Source organism: Cheilinus undulatus, linkage group 2, assembly GCF_018320785.1.
Source record: "Cheilinus undulatus linkage group 2, ASM1832078v1, whole genome shotgun sequence".
Lineage (NCBI taxonomy): Eukaryota > Metazoa > Chordata > Actinopteri > Labriformes > Labridae > Cheilinus > Cheilinus undulatus.
This window is the reverse complement of record NC_054866.1, coordinates 17,891,164-17,916,741: the sequence shown is the minus strand read 5'-3', so window position 1 is coordinate 17,916,741 and position 25,578 is coordinate 17,891,164. Positions and strand designations below refer to the sequence as shown.

The 25,578-nt window shown below is 39.2% G+C and overlaps 1 protein-coding gene across 1 annotated transcript in view; it reads left to right on the top strand.

The window, feature by feature from the left end:
- LOC121522442 (alpha-2-macroglobulin-P-like) overlaps positions 1-25,578 on the top strand; it is a 59,243-nt gene that overhangs the window by 13,640 nt on the left and 20,025 nt on the right. The window contains exons 11-24 of the mRNA XM_041806847.1: positions 11-163; positions 5,288-5,482; positions 7,264-7,351; positions 12,259-12,394; positions 15,028-15,256; positions 16,319-16,445; positions 17,941-18,062; positions 20,328-20,379; positions 20,501-20,584; positions 20,690-20,866; positions 21,275-21,356; positions 23,622-23,778; positions 24,500-24,574; positions 24,743-24,908. Coding sequence (XP_041662781.1) covers positions 11-163; positions 5,288-5,482; positions 7,264-7,351; positions 12,259-12,394; positions 15,028-15,256; positions 16,319-16,445; positions 17,941-18,062; positions 20,328-20,379; positions 20,501-20,584; positions 20,690-20,866; positions 21,275-21,356; positions 23,622-23,778; positions 24,500-24,574; positions 24,743-24,908 — 1,843 coding nt within the window. The remainder of the gene's footprint in view (positions 1-10; positions 164-5,287; positions 5,483-7,263; positions 7,352-12,258; positions 12,395-15,027; positions 15,257-16,318; positions 16,446-17,940; positions 18,063-20,327; positions 20,380-20,500; positions 20,585-20,689; positions 20,867-21,274; positions 21,357-23,621; positions 23,779-24,499; positions 24,575-24,742; positions 24,909-25,578) is intronic.

Here is a 25,578-nt window from a genome sequence, read left to right as displayed (position 1 = left end):
CACTGTCCAGGTGTCCCTGAAGTTCCCCTCCATCAAGACTGTTCTTCCAGGAGACAATACAACGCTCCATCTCAAGGCTGAGTCAGACTCTTTGTGCTCCATTAGAGCCATCGATCAGAGCCTCCTCCTGCTGCAGGAAGAGCAAGAACTTGATGCACAATATGTAAGACTCCAATCTTCTGTGCTGCTTTGTTTTTTGAGTATTTTGGAAACACTGGGCTATTTGAACAAAAAACTGTTTGAAATTGCAAGACCAAAAAGCTTGCACATGTCTATGCTTATGTACATTTACATGGCAATAGATTAATGTCAGCATTAGTGTGTGACTTTATGATGGTTTGAACTTGGGGTGTAACGATCAATAATTCAGACATGGCACCTACAATAATCACAAATATTAAATAACTAAGGTCATTTTTGCAGCGGTGAGGCTCACAATAAAAGTAAGATGTGATTTATCCAATTTAGGTTTAATTAAACTGTTATACTTTTATAAAACTGGCTCAAATCACATGTATTTTACTATTTATACTTTTTTATATATATAATTCCACTGGAGGGTTAACCTTAACTGGGTTATGGACCCATAGAAAGGAGCACAACAAGTGCAAAAAGTTTTTTCTTTTTTTAGCTACGCCAAGGAGGTTATGTGATCGGGTGGGTTTGTTTGTTTGTTTGTTTGTTTGTTCATGTGTTAGCAACATAACTCAAAAAGTCATGGACGGATTTTGATGAAATTTTTAGGAAATGTCAGAAATGCCATAAGGAAGAACTGATTAGATTTTGGGAGTGATCCAGATCACCGTCTGGATCCAGGAATTTTTTAAAGGATTTTTTACTATTGGGAGATAGGTCTAATGGCAGAGGTCTGCGCTGTTACCACTTGACACCAGGAGATGGTGGACATGAGTAACTTATTCAAAGTTTTGGAGTTTATAGAGTTTGAAAGACGCACGCCCGGTTGAAGAGACAAGTCGGAGCGTAACAGAGAGAAAGACAGCAAATTGTAACGAGAATACTCACAATGCTGGGAGGAATAGAGGAATATTCACCCTCTGCCATGACTTCCACACATAGCGAAGCCAATGCTTTGCCTCACCATGTCTCCACCCCACCGGGGAGGGAGTAATTCACGAATTAGATTTTGGGAGTGATCTGGATCACCATCTGGATCTAGGAATGTTTTTAAAGGATCCTTCACTATTGGGAGATAGGGCTAATGGCGGAGGTCTGCGCTCTCTGAGTGCTTTTCTAGTTTATATATATATTTGGGCTTTTCATGCCTTTATTATATAGAGGAGGGCAATGGATAGAGTCGGAAACAGGAGAGAGAGCAGGGAGAGACATGCGGCAAATGGCCACAGGCCAAACTCAAACCCGGGCCACCCGCGCACATGGGTAATGCCTTAGACCGCTATGCTATCTGTGCGCTCCAAATGCAAACAGTTTAAAGACCTTGTAGAGTGAAAACAAATCTGTATGTAAGTTTGTATGACAGGTCACTGTGTTATGAACCCCTAGTTCAAATTCATGTGAAATAAGCAGTAAAATCTGCTTGAGGATGTTGTGTTGTGTCTGTTAAATGAAGCCATGTCGGCTCATAAGAAATGTGATCCTCTCAGATTTAAAAAATGCTACACTGGCTGCGTCCGAAACCACTCACTCACTCCCTGTCTGCTATATAGTGAGCCACATATAGTGGTCTATATAGTGGATTCACTGTAAATACACAAAATGGTTTCGGACACTACTCCGGACACAGGCAATGACGTCATCGCCGTCTCACAAAACATTTAGCAACAACAGCTTGTAGATTTCAATAACAAAGGCTGGGGATCGACGTAACCAGTAGAATTTCACTGAAAACTGATACAAAATATTTTCACCAAAAAATTAAAAAATACTAATAGTTGTAGATATGTTTGTGTATTTAGTGGCAAAATAATATACATTTTATGTGTAGTTTAGTTTCATTTATTTAGTTTATTTGTGTCAGGGACAATGTACAAAATTACATTAGTCTCAAAAGAGAAAAGATGCTTTGTACCAGATTTAGCTTGCCAGCTAATTTCCATCTGTAGTCCCTGTGTATTACAACTTATTTTTGCAAAAAGATGGTGGTCTCGTGTCTTGTTACCCTCATAGGGGGAAAAAATTACTCTGTTTTGAATCCTTAACATTTTGTTACAGAATATATGCTTTGGTTAAAACCAACAAGCAAAATAGTATATGAAAAAATGTTTTTATATGTGGCTCCTCTCGTTCGTCTGTCCTGTTTGAGAGTAGCAACTGCGATGCATGATGGCAAATATTGCTGGGCTGGTGACCATTGGCTGTTTACTACTATTCAAAATGCACTGTGGGATAGAATGAGTGCACTAGTGAATAACAATACTCAGAATTCAAACACCACTACAATATGGCGTATTCACTATATAGTGCACTATATAGTGAATAGGGAGTGTTTTCGGACACAGCCATAGGCAACCATGGCTGATAAATTTGGCAAATTTACCTCACAATGAATACAACAGCAGCATTTAACTGTTAGCCCTCAATAAAGGCAGTGACATCAGCTAACAACAGACTGTACTGAGATGAACTGCTCTGTGATTTTATATTGAGAGTTAGAGGGGCGGGGTCATTCCCCACTGTGGGCTCGTGACATCACCAGCCCACATTTTTGCTCCGCCCAAATTAAACCCAGCCAGGAAAGAGGTGAAAAACTTTGTAACGGTCTAAATCCAAAATTCAGCCACACATAGATCTCAGTGTTTTCACATATTTACAGCAACCATATTCCAACATATCTAGTGTGTTAAGACACAAATTTTGATTTTCACTTTAAGCTGTCTTCTGCGTTTTGATATGGTTTAAGACCACACTGGTGAAGCAGTGCAGCACTGATTTAAAGTCCCCTCATGTAAAGTGAAAACACCCTAGACATGTAGAAATAAGGTTGCTTTAATCATGTGAAACACTGAGATCTTTATGTGACTGATTTAGGCCATTAAGAAAGTATTAACCTTTTCCCTAACTTGGTTTAATTTGGGAAGGGCAAATGTAGGGACCCGAATGTCACCAGACCTCATGGGGAATTACACCACCCTCCTAACACTACATAAAATCAGCAAGCAGTTCAACTCTAGGCAGTCTGTTATCAGCTGATGTCACTGCTTTCACTAAAAAATAACAGCCAGCTACATGCTGTGTTTTTATTCATTGTGAGGTAAATTTACCAAATCTTTCAGCCGCAGTGGAGTACGGATCATTTAAAGTATCATGACAGAGACATATGGGCCACTAAACAGTAAATCTCTGCTCTGATACAAAGCCAGGCAGCTGTGCTCTAGCCAGAATTCACCATGAGGTAAGGGGCTGGGCTTATTGCTTGAGTGCTTGTCTACTTTTGTAACATCTTATCTGCTGAATGTGTGTTTTAATACATACATTGTCTTTATTCCTGCATGATAATAAAGAAGCAGAGAGTGACTGCCTCTCTACAAGTAAAAACAGTTTGATCTGATGATAACAGACACGGTCTATTCCTGCCAAGTCTGTCAAAACAAGAGCCTCCAGTGCTGAGCATCATTGGAGACTTTAATTTCGAAAAGCAACTTCAGAAAAAAGAGAGTTTTCAGCAGCAACTTAACAACAAATACATCTCAATTTTAAATATCATTTTACAGGGACTCTGAGCCAAGGTTATAATAGCTTGGGATTTTTCATTTTCAGTTTTTATTTTTATTTCAATTTCACTTTCTGTGTTCCAATCAGTTTGGTTTTTATTAGTTTTGACTGCTGGTTTGTTAGTTTAGTTTTTATTTTGCAAAATGCTTTGTTTTAGTTTAGTTTTTATTTCGTTTCAGTTAGCTAAAATGATTTCGGAATTTTAGTTTTAGTTATTAAATTAGTTTTAGTTAACTAAAATAACCTTGCTCTGAGCAACAAATTGTAAAAAGTCAAGATCATGGAAAGCATGTGGTTGTATCCATATGTTTTCCAAATAAAGAAAATGATCAAAATTGGTACACGTTGTTAATAAGAGGCCAAAATCTATATAAGTGAGAATTCTCTAAATAAACTGATGTGTTTCTTGTTTCAATGGTTTTTCTGTCTGTGTCTGTAGGCTTTATGCCTGTCATTTTTTCACAAAAGTTTTGATGATAATCGACACTTGTTAGTGGCAAAACAAAATCATCAGTTGGGCATACTTATGGGAACCTAAAAGATGCTGCAGCTACTACAGCTAAATGTATCACTGTTGGCTGAGGTCATCTTCCACACAGTAGAAAAGGCTAAAGTCAATTAGACCCCAAAAATGATCCAAATTTAAAATCCTGGAAAATAACCACTGTACCTCATTCCTTCCTTCTAGCATCAGTCAGATGCACATTATTTCTGTTTATTTCATTACTATTATAATTACTGCAAAGTCTGGAATATAAGCAGCAAAGTCCACAATGTGCAGTGTCTGTATAGCTGAGTTTATCCTTTACTATTATTTTTTTTTCCTTTTTTTGCTTTATGAAGTTTATACATCTACTAGCTACAAAATAGTAGTTGAGCTCCCAGCCTCCAGTGATTGTTCTGAGACAGACTCACAGCCCACGAGTCCCTCTGCCCATCTCCATTTGTCAATTGTCCTCAATGAGGAGGTTTCCAGTTAAACCAGTACTCACTGTTAACCATACCACTTTGGGTAACATTCTTTGGGTTATCTTGTACAGTACCCAAACCCTGTCGGCCTGGACCATGATCAGCATGTTCTGAGCAGTGAAGCAGCCACTCATTATACGCCTTATAAAATGGGGAAGATTTTCGGCCGCATGGGGTCATTTACAGAGTGTGACAGTAACAGCTGCCCAAAAGTGACATTATGTGACTTATGAGTATTTATGTGTATGTAAGCTGCCCTGGTTTATAAGCCACAGCCACTTTTTGTTGAAAAAAATAGGCATTAAAATGCCCCTAAAGTGCTGCTTATCACATTTTATAGTAAATCTACCTGTAATGTTATTCTTCTCACATAACTGGTATATATGTTATTAACTGGGATTAATTGATTAAAAAACCTGTACTAATGAAATTATTTTGTAATCAATCGACAGCACTTGTTTTGATTTTAAGGCTTAGAAAGACTAAAATGGCTCTGATGTATTTTCAATCTAACGTCTGTCTACCAAAATGTTGTTGGTAGACAGAATTGTACCTGTGCCTGTCTATACTCATTTTTTTACCTAAATTAATTGTTTGTTTTTTTTGTTTGTTTGTTTTTTGTGTGCAGATCTTTGGCTTGCTGAAGCTGCAGAAGCTAATGGGATACAGGTTTGAGGTTGTGGACCCTGAGTCGCATCCCTGTAACCCTTTGCCTGGGCCTGGGCCTGTGCCTGTACCTCTGCCTAGACCTGAGCCTCGACCTCTTTCAATTTTACCACCCTGGATTTACCCTATTCGGGCAGACTCTCATGGCAGCTTTGAAGTATGAAATGTCTTCTTTTACTGACAATTTCTCAATAGCCTTCATGGTATATAGGCTATGCATAAGATTCAATCAGGTAAATTAATCAGAAAAAGATTAAAGGTCACATGTTTTATCCTCTTAAGACAAGTTTATATTGGTATCAGAGGTCCCCAAAACATGCCTGTGAAGTTTGTTGCAGAAAAGAACTCTCTCTTTTTGCATGTCTAAAGATCCCTCTGTTTCAGCCCTGCTCAGAACAAGCTGTTTCTCTGTAGCATTAAATGTTAATGAGCTGTCTGACTCCACCCTGACTCTCAGGAAATGGATGTGGCTCTACTGATCCTACTCCCAGCTGTCAGCTGAGAGGAGGGGCATTGTGGGCAGGCCAGGTGCACATATTTTTGTAAGGAAAGCCTGAAAAAGTGTATTTTGCATAATAAGTGACCTTTAATCTTTATCTAAATATGTTACCTCTTTCTGTACCTCTTTCGCTCCACAAATTTCTCAGCCTAAACCACTATATTTTAACCCATAGGATGTATGCCCATCTTTCAATGCATCCTCTAAATACTGAAAAACTCACTGCTCCACAGGCTTCAGATTTTAGACCAGGTTATAGGTGGCTATAGGTGACAGCCATTTTGTGTATCCTAAAGCCCATTTCAGACTGGGAGTGTGGCACACGCGTCTCGACTGCGACACACCTGCATTTTCAGTTTGATTGCATGTTAACAAGTCAGGGCTTTCAGTCTACCTGCATGTGCGTCACACCTCACATGCCTGATATGTGTGGCTCGAGCACGGAGAGTTTAGAGATTCGAAGTCTCACCTATTTTTCCGTGCCCCGCGTAGCTGTGGACCATATTAGACAGGAAAATGATAAATGGAGAGCCATATTTACCTTGTTGTAGCACATATGCACATAGAGTATGTTTAAATTGTGTTTCTTGATAACCCCGAGGAAGGCCACAAGCTTAAACGCGCTTAAGTTAAAAGTTGTTCTCTAAAGATCTACTCTTAGTGAAGCTTTCTGTCTTCACACTGGTAGAATATGTCACCAGAAAGTTAAACACAGTAAGTGCTTTTCTGGTTTATGCTTTTCAAATTAAAAGCCCAGTTTAGTATTTCTGTGGAGAAACTCATTTTACTTGTACAAAATGCTTTTGTTTTGAATAGTTCCCGACACAAGTCCACTACACACTGAATCAAGTAGCTTGTAGGGGGGTTTATTGAGGTAAAACGTTTGAAGGACAGGTCTTTGAGAGCGGAAAGAGGCGGCTGACACGCAGCAAAATCGCACCCTGTGTGAAAGCCGGCAGGAGCTGGAGCAGACACGCACACACATGCAAGCAGCAAAACACGCTCCCAGTCAGTAACAGGCTTTCAGATAGGAACCAGCCAGCTTTGCACCTAACCACTCCTCGTTTTAAGACAAACAAGCCTATGAGCACTTATGGGAGCACAAGTTAATTTTATTACTTTAATGGCGTGAGTGTACAGCGAAAGCATGACAGCTACGTGAGGTGGAAAATAGGAAAGACACCTATGCTGCACATCAAACCACATTGTGGCAGGCATACATTGAGTACATTCAGTGTGAATGAAAGAACAAAAGGAGGGACAGATAATGAACACAGGGACAGGAAAATTAACAGCAGTGGGTGCCAGTTTGACTCATTTGGTGTTGTAGGCGCATATATACTTAGGCTGTTGTCCTAATACCATCCATACTGTGTATGCATCTGTGATGAGAAAATCTTAATGTCTTTCTTCACGAGTTCTCTCTCTCCCTCTTCTAGGACATTGGAGTCAAACCTCTGAGCAACTTGCTTTTAACAAAACCTTGCGATACCGAGCCCATCCCTGTGCCTCTACCGAAAGTTCCCGGTATGTTTGATGGTTTTTGCGTACTGTGTTGACCTTTGCAATGCAAGAAGAAGCAAGAAAATGTCCATAATGATTTTCAAATAAGGAGAAGATTAAACTGTGCTTTTAGTGCAATAAGATTCTCTGTAGGTAGTGGTTTGAGTATAAGATCCCACTTAACCCTTAACTTTTTTTTTTTTTTTTTTTAACTTTTTGGCCCCAAAGATATGAGAAAAAGTTGGTGCAAAGTAGATCCACTAACTTTTTCTGTGCTGTGCAAATAGCCAGACTTTAGCATGAGAATTGCACTCGTAAAACTTCCCACAAATTTGGCCAGCCCAGCACACTTTGCACAAGTTTTCCCACAGGCCGAGTGGCACATCAGTGGCTGTTTGCTTATATCTCCTACACTTGTACCTCTGCTGTTATTAAATCACATTACATACATTGTTATCAGACAAACTAGTAGGTTTGGAAATCAGTCGATGGTCAGTTATAGCTGAGAGAAGTCATTCTGATCGCGTTGAACTTCTTGTTGCATGAATCAATATTTTATCAATTCTTTTGAATGTTTAGGACTTTTTATCTACTGTGAGAACTAACAGCAGCCCAAACTGAAACAAACTACAAACTTCACACCGCATGTCTACACAGACATGGTCTTTAATTTGAATTAACAGAGAAGCAAGCTAAGGACACTGACAGATATTACTGACCGCTACACTTCGTAGCAGTTGATATGAGACTAAACCAGTGTTATTTGACACCACAGTCTTCTTGAAGCTCTTTCACAGGTAAATCAAAGTGTGGCAAAGTAGGCTAAGGGGCTATAACAGGTTTGCATTAATGTAAGCCAAACAACGCCACCTAGAGACTTTCATTCAAGGAATTTTACCAAGTTCTAAACATAAAAGACAAACACAGGTCCAAAATGCTACAGATAAGACATGGACGTGGTTCAAAGCAAATCAAAAATTCTTATTTATAATTGTATATGCAAAATATATTTATATAACTGAAAGTGTCTACGGCGAGAAAGAGGAATTAGTGATTGGCAATGAATTTCAAGTCAGGGTTATGGAAAGAATGTATCAACATTTTATTACAATTTATTCATTTTCACAATTAGTCTGTTATTAATAAAACACTTCCAGGTGAAATGACTAAAACTAACCAAAAGGGATGGGGGGAGCGAGTGGAAGCTAGCAAGGAGGAGGCAGTCTACCAAAAGGAAGTTTCCCAGGAGTGCACTTACCCACCACTCGTGAACTCACTGCAAATACGGCAAACAGGTGCAGACTACTGTGTCCCAGTGCGCCTACCACTACAGCAAAAAGGTGCAGGAAACCACCCAGAGTGCCTAGCCTCCACCGCTAGCCAGCAACTACTGCACTGTGGGGGACAAAAAGACAGTTACACAAAAGAAATGATTAAAACTGTATAAAACCAGTTGGTTTGAGCTAAAAAAAGGACCATTTGAATTACAATAACTCAATAAAACGATGACATAGCTTAAACAGATAAGGGCTAAACTTATCAAAGCGAAACAAAGCTAACAAGGCCAAAACAGAACAAAACAGCAGCTGATTGTGTCTGCACAGGCACATTTACCCAGATGTCCTCGGTCATACATTACACCACTCAATCAACGAACACCAAGGCAACGGTAATCAAGTGCAAAAACAGGCAAGAGACTCAGAGTTCAGACCATGTGGCAGTCACCAGGCACAGACAAAGGGAAAGGCAGCGGTCATGCCACAGGTGCCTTAAATAGGCTCTGCCAATTTAGGGGGGTTGGTAAAGGGAGGAGTTGACCTACTTTTGGAGGGGCTGCACAGCTTTCCTCTGAACCCAGATCCTCTCTGCTACAAAAGTATTTTGGGACCAGTGTTGTGTGTAGACTGAATCCCATTTCTCCCCTTAACCCTCAATCTTAACTCTCAGTCTCAAAATGTGTGAAGTGCGAGGGCTGTCCTAATTCTCCAGAGTTGAGGGGTGAGATAGAGGGCGTTATCTCCCTCAATTTTGAGATGTTCCTGGACCTCCCTTGGTATTGAGGGTTATCACTCAAAGAAAGACGGTGGGGAAGAAATCGAGTTCCAAATGTAAATTTCTTATAATAGAGATCTAAAAATTCCAAAAACCACTCCAACATCCTAGTTTAATGTTATTTTGTGGATTATTTGCCTTTTTGTAGTGAAACATTTACTTTTTTTTTTTTTTTAAACGATCATAAGCCGGTAACTATGCTGTCGCGGACAAGTCTACGAGTTACAACTAGGGTGGCCATATGTCTGGCTTTAGGCCAGACAGTCCAGAATTTCAATGCCTTGTCGGGTGTCCGACGCAGCCTCAAGCCGGATGCTCATTTGTCCTCCTTTTGGAGAACATAACGCAGCATATTGTCCATTGCTGTCTTTCTCTGCACATCAGTCCGGTGATCGTATGTTAAATATAATCCTGGTAATGTACATACTGCGTTGACCAAACATGAAATTTATCTGGACGTCACACATTAGTCATATGTTTTTGGAGATCATTGCCATCCATGATCAATAAAGTGTGCGCAGTGTCTGCCCGCTCTCCCTCTCTCTTTCTCTCCTGATACTAGCTGCACAGAAGCTTTCATCACATCAGTCCCATAAATTCACCCGTTATTCTGCAACCTCTCTTGTCAAACGTCAACTTCTACCATTGTTTAGTTTGTGAATTTATGATAAGACTCCATGAAGTTCCCGCGCTGGTTCTGATCAGATATTAATTGACGTTGTCAAACTTCCTCGCACAGATCAGCAGTTTTAAAAACCAGATTGCAGGTGAAAATAAGTAAAGACAGGGGATTTAACAAAAGATGATAACACTGAAGCAGAAACATAGAGAGGAAGAGAAAGAAGCAAAACAGATGATCTGCTGTGTGTGAGGTAAGGGGAGATGTGCAGGGGTGTGTGTGGGGCAAGATCAGCTGCTTTATATTATTTTTATTTTGGGGAGAAGACCCCAATAAAACAGATAGCTAATAAAGTGGGATTAATGTTATGATAAAAATAATTACCCATTGTGACCACTTTTTTTAAACAGAAGGAAATTAAAATATCCTTATCATCCAACAAGGAATATGATCATTAAAATAAATGATAATTTTAATAACCAAGAACTGTGTCTTTTACTAGTGTATCTCAAAAAATTAGAATATCATGAAAAAGTTCAATATTTTTTGTCACTTGTTTCTGAAAGTGAAACCCATATATTATATACACTCATTACACACAGAGTGAAGTATTTCAAGCCTTTATTTCTTGAAATGTTGATGATTATGGCTTACAGATAAGAAAACCCAAAATTCAGTGTCTCAAAAAATTAGAATATTACATAAGATCAATTTAAAAAAGGATATTTTCAACAGAAATGTCAGGCTTCTGGAAAGTAAGTTCATTTCTATGCCTTCAGTACTTGGTTGAGCCTCCTTTTGCATTAATTACTGCATCAATGCGGTGTGGCATGGAGGCGATCAGCCTGTGGCACTGATCAGGTGTAATAGAAGCCCAGGTTGCTTTGATAGCTGCCTTCAGGTCACCTGCATTTTTGTGTCTGATGTCTCTCATCTTCCTCTTCACAATACCCCATAGATTCTCTGTGGGGTTCAGGTCAGGCCAGTTTGCTGGCCAATCAAGCACAGTAACACCATGGTTTCCCACACCTCTGAAAAAACAAGGAGGGATAACGTCAGTGGGACAACCGGCAGGTTTTTTTGAGAGTGGATAAAGGCATCGACTCAAACTGCTCCAAGACAGCAGAGCAGATGTTTTATTCTCAAGTGGCTCATGCCGAGTTCCTGCCAGTTCTACTTGCATTGTTGCTTACAAAAAGTTTATTTTGGGATACACAGTAAGGATTGACTGAGGTGGGGAGAGGAGAAAGGAAAAGCAAGATGGTGAGAGTGAAATAGCACTGATTTAAATACCTGCTTTAATTTGGTGTTAAATAGCACTACTTCTTCTTCCTGTTGCAGTTAGCATTGGCCTTTGTGGATTAGGTGTTATCCCTAATGAGGTAGATTTGCATGCCGTTGGACCAATTTTGCGCTAATGTTGAATACTCCCCCTCCTACTCCTTGTTTACATACATGTAAATGAGACAGGGCACTGTTTGCTTAACTGAGCAATTTGTGTGCTTTATGTGTGCGCTTAATTTGAATTTCCCCTCTGCACATGCTCTGTGGATAAGATGCTATATTTGTGCCCTTTTTACAGTTAAAGCTGTGCAAAAAGCCATGGTATCCTCCAGTGGATCTGCCCTATGTCTTTTCAGATTCTTATCAACTGCCCACTTATTCTTACTCTGCAGTCCAATAACAGGAATAACAGATGCGATATAACCCTTCTAGCCCTTTATATGGTTACAGTGTGAAAACAGACCTTGCTGAGACATATGGTATCAGACACTAATGTGTTTTTTAATAAAAACAATACAACACATACTATTAAACTTCATTTCATGATGATGTTCTTTTCCCTTTTGAATATAATGGAGATATTTCCACAAAGTCAATGCTGTCCTACTCTCATCTCAAAGGCTGGATCCACAGACACACCTGTGTGTAGACAGCCATCTGCACAGGAGTTGAAGAGAAAAAGAAACAGTGCAGATACTTGAGGGTTACTACTTTAACGGAAAAGTAACTGTAAAACGAATTAGTAGACTTGTAGATCTGACATAGTTTGGTTGTCATTACAACAGAAAGTAATCTGAGTACAATATGGTGTTCATTGTTAGCTGATGGATGTATGTTACTGCTAATTCCTCTCACAGGGACAATGCAGACAACATAAACTTTATCCCCTTAACTGTTCCAAGACTCAGACCTAGGAGTTGGTATATTTCATTTGAATATAAATCTTAAAACTGGATTCTTCCTTGTGTTGTTGTAGAAGTTCAAGAAGCTCAACCTGAAATAGCCCCTGCCGTGCCACTGGAAAATCGGGCAAAAGGTGCAAAGGAGAAGTCTAAGGAAGATGTCAGGAGTAACTTCGTTGAGACCTGGATCTGGGACCTTGTTGAAATGGGGTAATAATTATAGCTTCACTATTAAATATCACTGTAAGATTCATTATTGATTTATAATATTTCATCTATTCCGAACTGTTAAAAATTGTGTTACATTGGGTTTTCAATAGATTTTTAACAGTTTTAACTTACAGTTTAAAAAAAATCAATCAGTCAGTTAGTATGAAAAGTGCTATATAAAAAATGTTTGATTGATTGATTGATTGATTGACTGATCGATTTAAGTAAAGACCCTGTAAAGTGAAAATAAATCTGTATTTAGGTTTGTCATATGAAAAGTCATTATGTTGTGAACCCCTAAATCAAATTTCTGTCAGGTAAAACATCTCGAAGTTAATGAAATTAAGCTTTAAAATCATGAAAAATTAGGCAGTAAAATCTGCTCCAGGATGGTGTGGGTGTGTCTGTTGAATGAGCTGAAGCCACACCCACTCAGGAGAAATACCATCTTCTACCATCCTCTCATCCTCTCCATCAAACTTAAAAAATTTTACAATCTGAATTAAAGAAAGCACTCAGGCTACACTCATTCCCTTGACCTTTTGTTGACCTTGGAAGAAGAGACATAGTCCGTTTTCTGGCTCAGATCTCTGTTATGATGCTTTAAATGATCCATAGACCCTCTGGCTGATAGATTTGGTAAATTTACCTCACAATGAACAGAAAAACAGCATTTAACGGACTGTTAACTTTCAATAAAGGCAGTGGCATCAGCTAACAACAGACTGTACTGAGATGAACTGCTCTGTAACTTACATTGTAGTGTTAGAGGGGCAGGGTCATTCTCCACTGTGGGCTTGTGACATCATGAGTCCACATATTGGCCCTGCCCAGATTAAACCAAGCCAGGAAAAAGGTGAAAAATGTTGCCACAGTCTAAATCCAGAATTCAGTCACATGTAGATCTCAGTGTTTTCACATGTTTACAGCAACCATATATATCTAGAGTGTTACGCCACAAGTCATGGATTTCGCTTTACAGGGCCTTAAAGCCAATGAATAACCCAAGTTATCACAATACAACCCAATGGATTGGCCAGATTCCGTGTCTGTCATCAGGTAGATCCATCATGCAAAGCTCAATCTGAAACCATTGTTCCTGGTCTTAGAACAGATCTGACCAATCAGTGCCATTTGAGAAGAACAAGGCCTTACTGTTGGCCGGTAAACAATGGCTGCTGTCAGTGAAGTTATAAGCTCAGATGTAACTATAGAATAATGGCCCTATTAGAACTGGACCACATTTCTTTATTACAAGAAAAGATCTGCACTGAAGCCTTTTTTGGCTGAAAAGATGTTTTTGCACTTCTCCCAGATGGCTTCAGCATGAGTTTGTGACAGTTATGGGCAGGGTTTAGTTGTACTGTTTGCTGAAAGTGGAGCAAACAGCGTGGATGTAGCTACAGTGGCAATGTATCTTTTTAAAAGAAAAGCAAAGAATCACACTGAAAACCTTTCTTGGGGGACAAGACGCTTTTGTTCTTTTCTTGACTGGTTTCTGCATGAGGATGTTTCACCAACTGGCTTCACTAAGTGTTAGCAACCCACTGTAGCGAGTTCACTGCGGAGTTTCACTCCAGTGAAACGCACACACATACACACCATGGCTGAGCACTTGAGCGTGATTTCTCTGCCTTGGAAATACGAGCATTAAGGACGAAAAAGAACATGAAGGGAGGCATTTACACTGCCAAGAACAGTAATTTTAACTTCACAAAGTATCGAGTTAATCAACACGCTTAAGCTAAACTAGTTCCCAGAAAGTTGGATGCTACAAACACCGGTAACCCAGGGGCAGCTCATGTTAGCACAGCAGACCAAGGAGGAGCCACTCCATCCAACCAATCAAGGCTGGATTTTAAATTACCACCAGCTGCAGTGTGTCACCAAGGAAGCACTAAACAGACTAAAAGCAAGGTATGATGTTACAGACACACTCTTGATACAAGCTGTAGAGTCCGCTGCCTTCAGATAAATAATGGGAAAAAACGGACAAGTTGAGAGAGAGGACTGTCATGCAGATAGACAAACATTTCTACTGTGTTCTATTGTTTCACCACTTTCCAAAATAATGATAATCGCTACAATGTTTTATGACAGTTATTTCCTCTCACAATGCCACAGCAACACAAATTAATGTGATGTGTATGATAATGAGGATTGAAGCAAAAAAGAAAAGTAACCCCTGACTTACTTGTCAAAGTAACTAGTTACTTTTACAATGCAGAAACTCAGTTACTAACTCAGTTACTTTTTGTTAGCAGTAACTAGTACCTCTAGTTACTATTTTTCAGTAATTTGCCCAACACTGGTTGTGAACGAGACAGTCACTTCCCGAGATTTATTTTGAAAGGCTCTGCTCCACACGAACACTTTCAATAAACAGTTGCCCTGCTAGATGTGAGACACAACCCATGTAAAGGATATATGAAACTATATGGCCCGTTGGATTTGGTCTAGACTGTATTCATGTTGTTTCATTTATATGGATCTCATATTTATCAACCTTGAACTCAGCACTTTGCAACATACAGCATAGTTTCAGTGGTTTTATGGTTTTCTGAGTGCTTTGAAAACCAAACTGTACCTTTCCTTGCTGACTGACATCTTGACGTGCTTTTATGTTTGCACAGAGGCGATGATATGTTAACTATGGAGAAGACCGTCCCTGACACCATCACTAAATGGGTGGCTGGAGCTTTCTGTGTCTCTCGGGCTGTGGGCTTCGGCGTGTCACCTAACATTGGACTGACCACCTTCAAGCCATTTTTCGTTAGTCTCACGCTGCCTTACTCCGTCATCCGAGGGGAATCGTTTACACTCAAAGCCACGGTCTTCAGCTATGAGTCTAAATGCATCAGGGTAAATATTCACAAATGAATTTGATTGAAACAGATTCAACAGAATGATAATGAACAGTAATTTTGTCATATGTTTACTGTTTTCATGGGTAAACAGTGCCTTTTAAAGTATTTGCCCCCCTTGGATGGTTTATCATTTTCTCAATCAATCTTGGTCATTATAATTTGGCTGTTTTGACAAAAAAAAAAAAAAATACAAAAAGTTCTTGAGCCTGATGAGACCAAAATGGTGAAGATAACCCAGATGAAGCCTTGAAGAGTTTGCCAAAAAGCATGTAGGAGACTCTGTGGTAAAGTGGTGAAGGTATTTTCAGTCTAATGAGACCAAAATGGTCCATTTTGGCCATCAGACAAGACACTATTTTTGGCAGACACCAAACACTGCACATCACCACAAACACACCATCCCCACTGTGAAACATGGTGGTGGCAGCATTATGTTGTGGGAATGCTTCTCGGCAGATGCTCTGGAAGGCTTGTAAAGGCAGTAGATGATATAAATGCCGCAAAACATAGGAAAATCCAGGAGGACAAGCTTAATCAGTCTGCAAGAGAATTATAGCCTGGGAGAAGATTTATCTTCAAGCAAGGCAATGACCTGAAGCATACAGCACAAGCTACACAGAAAGGGTGTAAAGACAACTAGGTGATTGTTCTGGAGGGACAGAGTTAAAGCCCTGACCTCAGTACAATAGAGAATTTGTGGCTGGACTTGAAAAGCACTGTTCATGCCTGATTGCAGTGCAACCTGACAGAACTTGAGGAGTTTTGCAAAGAAGAATGGAGTAAAATCGCAGTGTTCAGATGTGTAAGTCTAATTTAGACCAATCCGCACAGACTCAGTGCTGTGATTACAGCCAAAAGTGCATCCTCTAAACACTGACATGAATGGGGTGAATATTTATGCAGTCACATCTTTCACCTTGCATTACATATTTTATTTGGTTAACTTTTTTTGTAAAAATCAGTTTTCACTTTGACATTAAAGAGCTGTTTTTGCTAGTTTTTTTGTTGAATGAGCCGAATTATATTGACCAGACTCTCTATGTGTTTCTGTGTGCAGATGAAAATCACCCTGAGTAACTCAAACCAGTTCACCTACAAGAATTGTGTCGGCTGTAAATACAGCGTATGTCTTTGCAGTGGAGAGAGCATGACCTTCAAATGGATCGTAACTCCAAGTGTCTTAGGTATCAATACACAACTAAAAAGAAATGTTACTGACCATATCTCTTTTAGTTACACAATGAACTTTCACCTTCAACACACATAATATGAGCTTAAAGCATTACCTCTACATAAAAGGTATCGCAACATTTCTTAAGCTTGAGTCGAGTGTACAATTTTAATCATTCATTTTAATTTGAGCATTACTGACGTCTTGCTATTTCTTTCCTCCTTCCCCTGTGCCTTCTGTGTTTGCACACAGCCCTGCAGTGTTACATCCCTATAAATGGGCATGAAGGGGCATTTCTTTTAGCTCAGTAGAAAAAAATTTTGTGAGCTCTAAAGCTTACAAGCACCTAGCATTCATTAAATTAAGAACACAGCGGAGGCCAATTTAGGAGTTTAAGAACATGCTGTGAATCACTTAGAAACTTAAGATTTTTTTTTAAGAAAGATATTAATGATGGGGAAAATTACAAATAAAATAGTGACATTTTTTGTTGAATTATTGGGAAACAAATGGGGACCTAACTGCTAGTTGGTAACCCACTGAAGCAAGTTCAATCTGAGATCTTCATACTTGCTCTGTGCTTTAATCATAGAAGGAAAAGTAAGATAATAACTAATGCTCTGTAGTTACAGTGACATAATTTTTTGCTATCACCATAAAATGTTTGAAAAAGATGATTATTTAGGAATATTTTTCTCATATGGTCCAGAATTTTAATTGTATTAACTAGCAGTTGTTCTACATGTGCTGGGTATTGTACAGCAGACTGCAATAGTACACAGTATGAAAACAGGATCAGTATTGTACAAAATTGCTGTTCCACTTTCTAAAACAATACTAACCAGTCACAGGTCTGCTCTGCCTGCCTGTTATTACTGTCACTAATGATCTATTGCAATCCTCACATCTTCATAATTAATTCCTGATGTTGTATTCGTTTGTTCTGTTCAATTACAAACAAACAGTCTCAGTGACAAAAATGAGACAAAAGCAGCTAATTAATCTGCATTAAAGGCACTGACAGCTGTTGTGTTTTCACCGCTGGAAGCAAAGACAGCAGGCTGTGTTTGTACTGCTGCCTGGCTCTGAAAGCAGAGGATTTCTATCAGCCTCCATCAGCAGGGATAGAGACAACGCTCTGATGAATGTCAAATCACGCTCATCTAACTCCCCCTTAGAGGAATGCTGACAATCACTTGTACTAACAAGTCAGGTAGTATCTCTGACGAAACACTCAGAAAGCTCTCCCTTGGGGGGTGATCTGTACTTGTCCTCAGAGTGAAGGATTGTGGGCTGTGAAGGGAGGAAGAGGAGGGGTGGAAATGGAGCAGAATGAGGGATAACAGGGCAACACGTCGGGATTAATGAGGACGAATATGATCGGAAACAAGAGGGAGGAAAGAGGGCGGGGAGGATAATGAGTTGAGGCCTTGGTATACAAACTGTCACAGGTAGAGGTGATCAATACACAGCTCTGCACTAAAATAAGGACATGTATGTTTTCACAGGTCAAGTGAAATTCAGAGTCAGTGCAGAGGCCCTGACGAGCGGAAAGCTGTGTGGGAACAAACTGACCACTGTCCCAGACAAGGGCCGAATCGACACGGTGATCAGGGGGCTGCTCGTAGAGGTCAGTGATGGCCAGACACAAAACACTACTTCAGAGCAGACGAGTACAGTGTGACCAAAGATCATTGTGTGAACATGATTTAAAAAAAAAAAGAAATTTCAAAATATTTTCAAATTACAGAGAAGATGCACCTCAGTTGAAATTCTGGGGTTTAGTTACTCTTTTATGTTTTGGCAAGAAACTCGAATAAATCCTGTTGTTTAGAGAAAAGTTGCAATTATTTTCACAGCAAAATTAAACAGGTAAAGTCTGATTGTTGTCTCATTTTTACCAAATAACACAAAGGTATTCATTTCATCAAGAAAGTCTCAGATTGTTAAGGAGTGTCAATAAGGGTATCAATATCACTAGAAATTCATGATCCCATGCGTGCTGGGAAAGTACTTCAGTACACATAAAAGTTTATGTGTTGACTTTTATGTGTATGTCTTTTAAGACCTTCATTCAAGGTATGTCAGAGTTTTTTTGTTGTTGTTTTTGATGTGAGACGAATTTGTACCATGAGGGAATTCCTCCGCTGAGTTAGAGCTTGCACCTGTGCCTTAAGTTGGTCCAGATGGGTGCATAGTGCATGTTCTCCATCACTTTGCATTGCCTTGTTCTGATGTTGACTCTCTGCTCTTTTTCTTGCCAGAGGAATCCACCTTACCACAGATTTTTCCAGAGTTACTGCACCTCTGTTATATTGTAAAATGTTTAACACTTTTAAAAAGTGCAGTTTAACGATATGTAGCAGGGACAAATATAAACACTTTAAAAGTCAAATTTACTGTTAATTTAGCTGTGGGTTTGGTTATTTTTATGTATGTATTTTTATTGTATTATTGCGATGTGACTATGCTGGAACAACCTGGTTTTGAGATCTTTTCTCTTATTCTTGCCATAAGGATAGATCATATTTTACTGTACAACTCCTCAGTCCGTACTCAGTACTTAACCCTTTTAGACCAACATTGTATATGACAAAAAGAGTCACAGGTTAGAAAAAGTTAAGTAACGTTTGAACCATAAATAATAGCAGCTTACTTTTTTCTTTGAAAGCCCTCTGTTTTGCCATTCTAATGATGCTATCTACACCTTGGTAGCCTGGAACTTGGACAACTTTCCGTTGCATTAAAAGTTTACATCCACACCTGTAACTCTAATATTGAATTTCTTTTTTAATCCATTTTTTCACTTGTTTCTCCCGCTAACTTAGGATTAGCCATCATATCCAGTTCTCAAAATAGACATCACATAGGCTGTGACAAACAATGCATGTGCTTACACTTAGCATTGGTTTGTGCAAAAAAAAGTCTTAATGTTTACCGTGTGTCACACAGAAAAATCTTTGAGTTTTATTTCAGTTTGTTTTTTCTTTTGTCTTTATAGTCCCATAACTTTTTTGAAATACAAGAAAATAAGTCCAGATGAGACAAGATGGTTAGGTGTAGCTTAGGGCTTGAAGGGTTAAAGTATGAATACTTTTTACTTTTACTTGAGCAGATCTATAGACCAGTACTTTTACTTAAGTAATGTTTAACTCCTACACTCACATGTTAATGTGTCCTTGGGAAAGACCCATGACCCCAACTGGCTCCCAATGCTGCATTAGCTGTGTATAAGCATGTATGGACCTATTTGAACGGGGTTATCTAATACTGATGGCCAATTCTCCATAGCAGCCTCTGCTGTCAGTGTATGAATGTGGAGTGAATGGGTGTGAAAGGTAGGTGTTACCTGCAGTGTAAAGCACTTTGAGTAGTCAGACCACTAGAGAAGCGCTATACAAGCTCATGTGCATTTACTACATTATTATTGTGAGGGGAGCTGAATGTGTGCAGCACGTGGCGTTCAAGACAAATTTCCTCAAGGGGTCAATGAAGTGTTGCATTCTGTCCTATCCATTCCTATTTCTTGACAGCTTTTATTTTCTTTAATAGCTTTTATTGTGAATGTCCACATCAGGAAATGCAATGCTGATAGTAGAAGCTTGACACACCTCAGCAGGAGAGACATGTAACTTAAAATTTCAGGTGAAGCTACAAGGAAGTGAACACAGAGAGACTTATGAGATGAGTTAACATGAGTTAAGTATGCCTTTATAGGCTAGTTTTAGAGAGAGAAGGGTGGTTGAAACACCTACATATGCATTATTGCTTTCAGTTTTGTAATACTGCAGTATAATACTATTACCACAAAGGACAAAAGAATTATCATGCTATACATTTTAGGCTTTATCCTGTGGTCCTAGTTGATACAACTCTCTCTTTCTCTCTTCATCAGGCTGAGGGAATGCCACAGATGGCCAGTTCCAACACCCTCCTCTGTCCTTCAGGTGAGCATTTAAACTCAGCATCTGTTGTTGTATTTTATTCACATTTTACACAGTGTCCTAACTTTAGCTGGAGCACTGGCTGACATTGTCATTAATGTTTCTCTACTGTCTGTATTTCCAGGCAATCCTATGCAGGAGGAATTGTCCGCTGTGTTGCCAAAGGATTTTGTGCAGGGATCAGTCAGGGGTGTTGTCTCTGTTGTAGGTAAGAGACATAGTCTTAACAGTAGAGATTTGGAAAACACATTCAGTGAAGCAGGGAACCCTTTAGCAGTGACTGCATTTAGAGTCTTCCCTGTGTCTCCTATAGGTGACTTGATGGGTTCTGCCATGAAGAATTTGGGTGACCTTCTGAGGATGCCGTATGGCTGTGGGGAGCAAAATATGATAGTGTTGGCTCCCAACATCTACATTCTCAATTACCTGAAGAGCACAAATCAACTGACTGAAGCCATTAAGGCCACAGGGTTGCGTTTCTTGAGGGCAGGTGAGTTGTTCTGCTCCCTCTGTGATAATAAATAGGTTTTGATGTGTCATAAGTAAAGCTTCTTGAATTAAAAAAAAACTGTTTGGAGTGAGAAAACAGTCTGCAGTTTACTTTTAACCTCAAAATGCTTATTCAACTGTCACAGATAAAAATCATGTGTTGCTTTAATATCAAACACAATTAAAATTCATCACACATAATAATATATTGCCATAGAGACATAAACAATAGCCCTCTCAAGTTTAATTTCACATGGGGATAAAAGTTTTGAGGGAAATGTATTTCTGTTTTTTGAACATGTCACTGAGATCTGAAATGACAACACCTCTTGAACTGTTAAGAAGTAGAGCTGTAACCTGTTTGTCTGCAGAGATGTCGAGTTATCTATAGCTGATGTTCTTGTTTCAGGATATGGGAGGCAGCTTAATTACAAGCATAAAGATGGTTCCTTCAGTGCCTTTGGAAAAAGAGATAAGTCAGGAAACACCTGGTCAGTACTTTTTACTCTTTGATGTACTGACTGTAATATGTGGACGCTAACTTTTGATGATGACATGAATAATTACACACACTCACACACACACACACACACACAAATGAACTCACATGGAAAAGGGTTTGGACCAATATGCAGTAGGTACGTTCTGTCAGTTATGCATGCAAAGTGATTGCTAAAAAACAGTGGAAGCAATGGAAGAAAAATGCCAGCAGAGGAGATTCCCGGTGTAAGGTGAATATATATGCAGTACCATTTAAAAGTTTGGGATCCCTTGCAATTTTCATTGCTGTCCAAAGAAAAACATTTTTATGCAATTCACAAACAGTTATCAGCAACTGTCAGTCGTCTGCATCAATCTCCTGCTAATCCAAGTTAATCATGTTGCACAGCTAAAAAACATCTTACTAATAAGGGAGCAAAAACACTGGGCACTTGAAGACTGGAAGAAGGTGTTGTGCATGGATGAGTCCAAGTTTGAGGTCTTTGGATCAAACAGAAGAATATTGAGATGCAGAACAAATGAAAGGGTGCAAGAACAGTGTTTAAAATCATAAGTCAAGCAAAGTGGAGGCAAAGTAAAGGTCTGGAGTGCTTTGGAGGTGGTAGAATAGGAGATTTGTAAAGAGTAGAAGGGACCTTGAGGAAGGAAAGCTTTTACAAAATTATGTAATGTCATGCCATACCCTGTAGACAGAACTTGCTTGGCGAGAATTTCATCCTTAACAGGACAATGACCCAAAACACATCCTCAAAATGTCTACAAAATATTAAAAGAATAAGCAGTCAACCAGAATTTTGACTGTAATGGAGTGGCCAGCACAGTCTTCAGATCTAAACCCTTTTGAGCTGTTTGGGAGCAACTTAACCGCATGGTACAAAGGAAGACTTCATCAAGCTATTTCAACCTGTGGGAAATTCTCCAGGCAGCATGGGGGTGAAATCTCATCAGATTACCTTGAAAAACTGACAGCTGGAATGTTACGGTCTGCACGGCTGTAACTACTGAAAAGGGTGTTTTTGTATGAAGGCAAAGTTCATCATTTTCATGAAAATCATTATTTCTAACTCTGACAATGTCAGCCTGTCCAGTTCATTTGCTGTATTTTCTATTTAGACTTATTTCATGAGTGTTTCCATGCAATCCAAGAAAATGTCCAAGTGATCCCAACTTTTTAAGCTGTAATGTATATGTAAAGAAGGATGATGAATAAAAAAAGGCATGTTGGTCCTGACTAAAACTTATCAGTTTGTATGGCCAATATTTACGACTGATATAGCCATATTTTTATAGCCAAAATATTGTTTGTAAATACCAGCAGATAGGTTTATATCCGCCGATATCATGCTGATAATATCTTGCTTCCCTTATATTTTTAACACTATTTACATAGGTTTAAAGTAAAACCAACTTTTTATGAAACTGTTTAACATTGTTTGTGGAGCTTAAAAAGCCAAGAAAGCTTAAGATGTTGACAAAACAACCACCCACAGTCTGCACACTCAATTTACACAGCTATCACTAGAAGTTAAGGTTAAAGTTTTGTATAACAGTGTCAAAACAGTATTGGTAATATAAATGTTCATAGTTATAGAGCTCATGGATTAATTAAGTTGCATCAGCATTCAGGAAACATTTCAAACATTTGTCTAAATCTTTTTGTAAACATTTCCAGCTAAAATCTCAAATTTGATTCAATGAGAGAATTAAAACTGACACACAGACACAGTGGGAGGTGTTTGGCACCAGCCAGCATCCTAATAATTTACTTTGTGGAAAAAACCTGCCAGAAAAAAATATTTATATTTGCATTTAATGGGCTTAAAGCTTAGAGCCTCGGGGGATTTCCTGTTTAAAAGGGTGCTGGGCAGTTTGGCAGGTGGTGAGTGTGTGTGGGAGTGTGTGTGGAGGAGGAATCCGGACTCTCAAGTGTTCAAATTTCAGACATTCGATTGTCTAAAGCAATTGAAATACAACTGAAAGTTACAAGTAGATACAACAATTATGAACAAATATACTGTAGCTTTAAATTTACTCAGAAGGGTCAATATTAATTTAAGTGTAGCAGCATTTGTAATGGAAGATAACATGCCTGTATCTCTCAGTCGCCTTACATCAGAGTTAGGAGAATGCATTACCCGTTCATGGGATGTTTGGGTGATTGTTTTGTTGTGGACAGAGTTAGGGATGTTTGAGTGTCATAAACATGAGCGCCCATGGCTAAAATTGTCTTGTATCTTTTGTGTTTAACCTTTTAGGCTGACTGCATTTGTTCTTAAGTCTTTTGTCGAGGCAAAAGAGCACATCTTTGTGAGCCCAAAGGTCATTGACCAAGCAAGGAAGTGGCTTTCTGGACTACAGGGTTCTGATGGTTGTTTCAAATCTGTGGGGAAACTCTTCCATAATGGCATGAAGGTAATGACACCACTTCAAATGTGGACTTTCTGGAAGACATGATAATTATTTTCAAGTTTCAGCTTTTTGTGACTCATTAAAAGGGCTACAAAATTTTAAGGAATATGAAGTAAGGAATCATCCCATTTTCCTTAGTAACAAAAGTCAGTCTGAACAGCAATGGCTATTAACAGTGTTCAGATCTGTGCTTTAGAGATGAGATTTATGCAAAATGCTTTCACTAGTTCATCCATTCATCTATCAGTCTTATTCCAAATCTTTGGGGTCAGAATACCCCTCCTGCGAGCAACATTTTCCAGCTTTGCCTGGGGAATTTTCAGGTCTAGATGGAGTACATAAACCCTTCAGTGAGCTCTGGATTTACTGTGAAGTCTCCTCCCACTTGGACATGCCCAGAAAATTTCCAAAGGGATCACATGTCCAAACCATCTAAAGTGGCTCCTTCTGATGCCAAGGAGCAAATCTACTTATCACTTGGCAAATAGAGTATTGCTGCAGGCATGATTATGGCATAGAGCGAGAAGCTGTTTAAAAGTGGTTCGTGTTTCAAATTCAAGTCAAGTGTGAATATTTAACATGTTGCAGCACCATGAAGACTTTTGTGCTTGATAAACTGTTAAATAAATGGAAACAGCAAACACAAAATTTTACAGATACTTACGCCTATATAAACCAAGCACTGATGTCATTACTAAGTGTAACAGATGTCCTTTCCCACCAGGGTGGAGTCAAAGACGAAGTGACCTTGACAGCTTACATTGTTGCTGCTATGCTAGAGATGAATGATGATGCCACGGTGAGTGGGATGTCACCCCAGACTCCAGTCTCTCTATACGGAACAAACTCTTTCAAATGAAGCCTGCTAAAAGTGATTTGTTGTTGCTCTTAGATGGCCAGCAGGGAGAGATGTCTGCACATTTCCCTGTGTATTCTCTTATTTCAATTTCTGTCTGTGTTGTTTTAGGACCCAGTTGTGCGTAATGGTCTCCGCTGTCTGAAAGATGCGCTGAAAGGCAAAGTCAACAACCAGTATACCATTGCCCTGCTTGCCTACGCCTTCTCGTTGGCTAAAGATAAAACAATGAGGAAGAAACTCCTGGAAGAACTGGACAAAAAAGCAGATAAAGACGGTTAGACTGAAATTATCTGCACAATCTCCTCTTACCCAAACAAATCTCTGCTTTAACCAAGCTTCATGAATTAAAAAAGAAAACTAAAAATAGGATTTGTTAAAAAAAATCTGTCTTCTGAAAATATTCTGTTTAGTGACATGCATGGGCATTTCAGAAATATATGTTGGGGATGAATGGTTTGTATTAGTGTATATCTACAAAGAAGTAACAAAACAATTTAGGTATGATATATAATGAAGCTGAAGTGTCTGTTAAAAGCGTTTCTTGCAAGGGATTAGTATAACCTGTTGGCCCTCTGATAAAATTGGAAAGTAGATGGACAGGCCAGATTCTAAGTATGTCATCAGGCACATTCATCTTGCAAAAACTGTGCCTGCTTGTAAACAAGTGGACCAGTTAGCATCACTTGGGTAGAACAAGGCAGTACCCAAAGCTCGGGTTTAGTTGTACTACAGAACTGTATATAATGGCAACCAGTGTAGTGACCATATTGGATTTAGCTGTGGTGGCAGATTGTGTCAGAACTGGACTAAAGAAGTGCAAAGAATCAAGAAATGTTGTTGATCTTCTCCCAACTGGCCCTGAGCGTGAATTTGCGATAGTTACCAGCATGATTTAGTTGAACTACAAGCAGGTATACAATGGGTGCCACTGGGGTAATAAGCTC